Here is a 4,895-nt window from a genome sequence, read left to right as displayed (position 1 = left end):
CTGCTGTGTAATACAGGTGCTTTCTGCAACTTAAAACATTACAAACCTGTTTTTATTAAACCAGGGCTGTAGTGGTAGCTGGGATGAAGATGCCCATTCAGAAACTTTCCTCAAGTAAGTTTCCAGCCAACCTCTCTCATCAATCTCCCAAGTTCACTAAGAATAGGCCCCGACTTCCACACGGATCCACTTTCTCCTCTCCAGCTGTCCGGAGCTGTGGGCTGTGCCTTTGTGTTCAGACTGGCTGGTGCACCATCCCTGCAGTGCTGCAGCAGTGACAGCTCCTCAGGAAAGAATCCACCCAGGAAAGTGGGTGGGAGGGGAAGAAAAGCCTCAGGCTTCCATCTCACACTGCTTTTTTAGTTTTTCTGTATGTCCGACATAGACAACACTGAGATAAAATCAAATAAAAACTAGATGTAACTGTGGAGAGAACAGTGGTTTGATTGCTACATGTAGCTACTTACTCAACCACTATTAACTGCAAGCAAAAGCAGAGGTTCCTGAAGTGCTGGCAAGGCTGGATGTAGAGTCCAGAATAATTCTCCCGTGGATGCTGCAAATTGTGCTCCTTTTGCTTGTTCATTAACTACTTTAAGAAGTAGGTTTAGCTGTAAGGATTATTCCAGTGGGGGAAAAAAAAAAATACATTTCACATAAATCAATTTATCATGACTCAACTGAAAAACAGTCTTGCTGCAAAGGTTTATTATGAAATAAATAAAAAGTCCATAAGAGAAGTTTGAAAAATCTATTTTATGAAGCTTTAAGATGCATTGGGTAGAATTACCTATGGTTACATTTCAATTTCAAAATAACAAAGTTATTTTGGGCAAGACACTGAAATGCCAAAAGATTTGATTATCATACAGGTGGAAGATAACATTTATGTAGCATTTTCTAACAAACTGTCCCATCAGAGGAATCCTCATATTTACACATTGCAAACATCAGCGAGATTTAAATGATGTCTTGCATTTTGTTTCTTGCTTTTTAAATATGGAGGACCCAGGAATATTATGCAACTGATACCAAAGCCATGGCCTTCACAGTGGTTATACAGTGTCTGTGCTCCACGGCCCAGCCTCTCCCTGCTAGGGAAGCATTGGGAGCAGGGCGGGAGCCTGGATACACTGCCAGGATAGCGAGTCCCTGCACGGAGCTGCACAGCCAAGACACTTCCCGTTTAATTAACTGCTTCTCTGCATCAGTAAGTCCAGTATCCCTGAGATAGGAACCACTGCAGCTGGAGGGGTCAGGCTCTCCCATCGGTACGTACATGATAACTGACGACTGTCTTGGTATCAGGTGTAAACTTTGCTAAGCCAAGGCCTGAATGTTTTCTGGCTTTAGAACCCACTTAGTGCTTACTGGCAGCAAGTCGTTTCAACAGCGGCTCATCGTAAACCCAGCACTCTCCATCTTCATGGAACAGCTGGGGAAAAAGGAATAACCACACGTAAGCTTTTCACGACTCAAGTGCAAAGGAAACAAGTGCTGTTGGAATAAAGCTCACCCGTGTTTCCCAGGAGGTCTCGCTCTCCTTCCTGGCCCTGGCCTCGGCTCTCTGCCGCTCCTCAAGCGCGTGCTTTGCAGCCGTGGCCGCGTCGATGTCTCGGATTTTTAAGTTGTAGGTTACATCTTTCCATAAGCTTAGAAAAGAAATTGGAATGGAGACTGCTTTATAGGAGCAGAGTGCTACAAGTTGTACAAGCATAGCAATGACTAAGAGCCAGCAGTATTTGTTTTGAGTCAAGGTATGTCTCACTTTAGAGAAAGGGCAGAAAAGCCCCCAATATATATTAAGTGCAACTGCGCTGTTTACTGGAGTGAGGAGACCATGGTGGAGCTCTCTGGACCTCCCTGAATATTTGGTCCTGATTAGGATGGGACTGAGAACTCCAGGTCTCTTCCCCCTTAACTCCTCAGCCTGCCTGCACCTGGCTCTGCTGCAGCAAAGGCTCAGGGAGAGCAGAGCTGGCCCTGCACTGACTGGAGTCAGTGCACCCTTAGTCTGTACTGCAAACGAGCTAAAATAAAAACCTTAATTTGCCCAGTTAACTGAAGTTCTTACCAGCGAGACTCAAAGTCGTCTTGGTCCTCCAATTTCCTTACCTTCTTCTTAATTGTAGGCATTTTCTTGGTATCTATAAAGACAGCATTCTCCTGGAGTGGGAAATGAAAAAAAGAAAAATAAAACTATTCAGGTATTTATCTAGACTTTAAATTTATATACCCTCACACTCTAGTATACTGGTTGGCAGGAAAGACATGAAAAGCAGCAATTCTTTAGATTCTGTTTTCATATAAAAGTCAAGCTCCCTTAAGAATAAATGAACAAAGTATCTTCAGGGCTTTTATCCTGAATTCAGCATTCTTTTGGGCAGTCTCACTGGAGTTCCCAACTATTAATGTTTGTCAAAAAAAAAGAAAAAAAAACCCCAAAATACAACAACAACAAAACCCCAACAACCCAAATCCCAACAACCCCCTTCCCCCAAAGCCTTTTAAAGCACAATATTCTGTTTCTGATGAAAACTTAAAGAACAAAGAAATAAAGCTGTGTTACCCCTGTTGAGTATTTTGCATACATGACCCCATTCCATTCTCCTTCAATGGAGCAGAAGGGTTTCTTGTCATTTGGAGAACTAAAGAGAAACAAACAGTCATTTCTCTGCTGTATTACATGAACTGAAAGATCCTGAAGGATCAGAACTTTATCCCAGTTGCTGTTCAGTCTGGTTTATAACAGCCCTTAAAGTATCCATCACCAGTACAAAAGAGATGAGGGTTCTGGAACAGTTTGCTATGAATTAATTGGATAAACCTTAACAGGAAGCACTGATAAGGGTAAGACAGGCCTTGCCCAAAGCCTGGATCTGCATTTGGAGTTAGGAAACTAGTTACAGGCCTTCCAAACAGAATTAGGGTGGTAAGTTTAAGTTTAAAGATGTTTTGCAATCTCAGAGCTACTTTCCCCAGACCACTGGGAAACCCAGACACCAGTTCTCACGTGGCATCTCTCAATGTGTCAAAAGTGATTTAAAAGCAAGTTATAAACCTCATTGTGTCAGCATCCACTTACTGACATCACAGCACATCTCCAAGTACGATGGGAATCTCCACTGAATTCTCTGCCCTGGGTGTGTGCACAGGGATTGACCAAAATCCACTAGACCACAAGTATCAACAAATATGTCAAAGCCTGCAGCAGAGCTGTGACTGACACACTGTGAACAGCAGCACTCCAAGGCTTGCTGCAGTATTGTATTTTTAGGAGAGGTAGTGATGAAGACATTTTTGATAACTTGGGAGAGAAAAGTTCTCTCTGGCAATCAGCTGAGGATGTTTCTGAGCAGGACAAGGCAGCACACAGGCCTGTGCAGGCTTCCTCTCACAAATTTGGCTGGAAGACAGCACCCATGACAGGCGATCATGAGGTAAGTTATTGTGTGTTGTTGTACTCAGTATTCTACACTCCTGACTGTCCTGGAAAAAATCAGAATTTAAGTTGGAAAAAAAGTCATATGAAGAAACCTGCTTACAAAATTTCAGCTGTAACTCTGTGCTTCTTTCCTCCATAAAATGGTTTCGTGTGGAAGACAATGGAAGCATTATAACCTGTCTTGGAGCAACTAATACTGCACTCTCCACCAAGTTCTATCCATGGCACAGTGAGAATAGACCTGCAATTATAAGTGTATGTACACAGTTATAAGCTCTTGACTGATAAATATTAAGCATGAAATATCACAAGGCATTAAAAATGAAAACATCAAACAGAGCATTTACTTGCCTTCCATAGCCATTAGGAAAGGTCAAAATATAGTGTTCATCATGATCTAGGCATGTGACACATCCTAGCAGAGAAAAATAAAAATAGATTTCAAAACTATTAAGCAAAACCTCTACAAAACTTTTCATAACAATCTCCTGAAACATGTCATTACAAGCAGGTACCATGAAAAGGAAAGGTGAAGAGCTCTACTTTTCATGAATGCTGAGAATGCCCAGCTTCTGGAGAAGGCAGGGATGGTTGTATTTGTGGGAAAAATTGTGATTTCAGCACACAAGAGTGTATGGAAGGAATCTCTGATTCCCAGACACATAAGCTCTAGTTGCATAAATTCAACCATTCCTTACATTTAATACGACTTTAAATAATTTATGTAAAATATTCTATGAAAAATTCTAGTTGCAGAATGTAAATCTCTTCTACTGCAAATTTACACACACATACCTTGCCCAATGTTATGAACCCCAATAGACATTCCTAGGAATTTTGACTTGGTCCATATGTGAGCATTGAACTGTATCCTCTTGCTAAAACACTCCGCGTAAAATGCTGAAACTGAAGGAAAAGGGATTAAAAACAGCAGCACAAGACATGGATACTATTGTTTCCAAATCATTCATCAGGAAATATCTCCAACTGCCTCATACTTATGTGGCAAGAGAGTTTGCAATTAGTTTCTCAGCCAAACAATTTATAGAGATAACTTTCAGCTTTTAAATCTGGAGAGAAAATGAAAATCTCGGATTTAAACCAAGAGCTGATTTTACTGGATCCACCTCTACTTGGCAAAGTCACCGTCAACTTACTTGGAGGATGGTGAGAGACCTGCTCTGCCACAAAGGTTACGTTGCTTTTACTGACCCAAGGGACTGGTCCTTCCGAAACCGGCTCCTGTGGGACAGGACAGAGGATTTCCATCACTGACAGTGCTTGCAAAACACTGGATGCTTCCAAGAGAAGTTGCTTCCATGTTTAAAAGCTGCTAAAAATGTATTGCAGTGATTTTAACGTATTTGTCAGTTTGCTGATGGGGAATAACCCCTTAGTCCTGAAACTATGATGCTTTCTAAAGAATAGTGTTTCTACTCTCTTGTTTTTA

General features: G+C 41.5%; 1 protein-coding gene across 6 annotated transcripts in view; it reads right to left on the bottom strand.

The window, feature by feature from the left end:
• Nucleotides 1–665: 665 nt before the first annotated feature.
• The window catches only part of OSBPL9 (oxysterol binding protein like 9), a 59,596-nt gene continuing 55,366 nt past the window's right edge, over nt 666–4,895 (bottom strand). For 5 of the 6 annotated variants that reach the window (XM_027649069.1, XM_027649071.1, XM_027649070.1 and 2 more), the window contains 8 exons: nt 4,603–4,687; nt 4,241–4,351; nt 3,797–3,860; nt 3,546–3,686; nt 2,570–2,648; nt 2,075–2,166; nt 1,517–1,652; nt 666–1,435 (listed from right to left, as the gene is read on the bottom strand). In XM_027649069.1, coding sequence (XP_027504870.1) covers nt 1,361–1,435; nt 1,517–1,652; nt 2,075–2,166; nt 2,570–2,648; nt 3,546–3,686; nt 3,797–3,860; nt 4,241–4,351; nt 4,603–4,687 — 783 coding nt within the window. In that variant the 3' untranslated portion in view covers nt 666–1,360. The remainder of the gene's footprint in view (nt 1,436–1,516; nt 1,653–2,074; nt 2,167–2,569; nt 2,649–3,545; nt 3,687–3,796; nt 3,861–4,240; nt 4,352–4,602; nt 4,688–4,895) is intronic. The other variant, XR_003528610.1, reaches the window with a different exon arrangement.

The sequence above is a fragment of the Corapipo altera genome, unplaced genomic scaffold (assembly GCF_003945725.1).
Source record: "Corapipo altera isolate COAL_440 unplaced genomic scaffold, ASM394572v1 112, whole genome shotgun sequence".
In the NCBI taxonomy this organism is placed as follows: Eukaryota; Metazoa; Chordata; class Aves; order Passeriformes; family Pipridae; genus Corapipo; species Corapipo altera.
The sequence above is the reverse complement of the archived record's forward strand: the minus strand, read 5'-3'. Positions and strand labels throughout refer to the sequence as shown.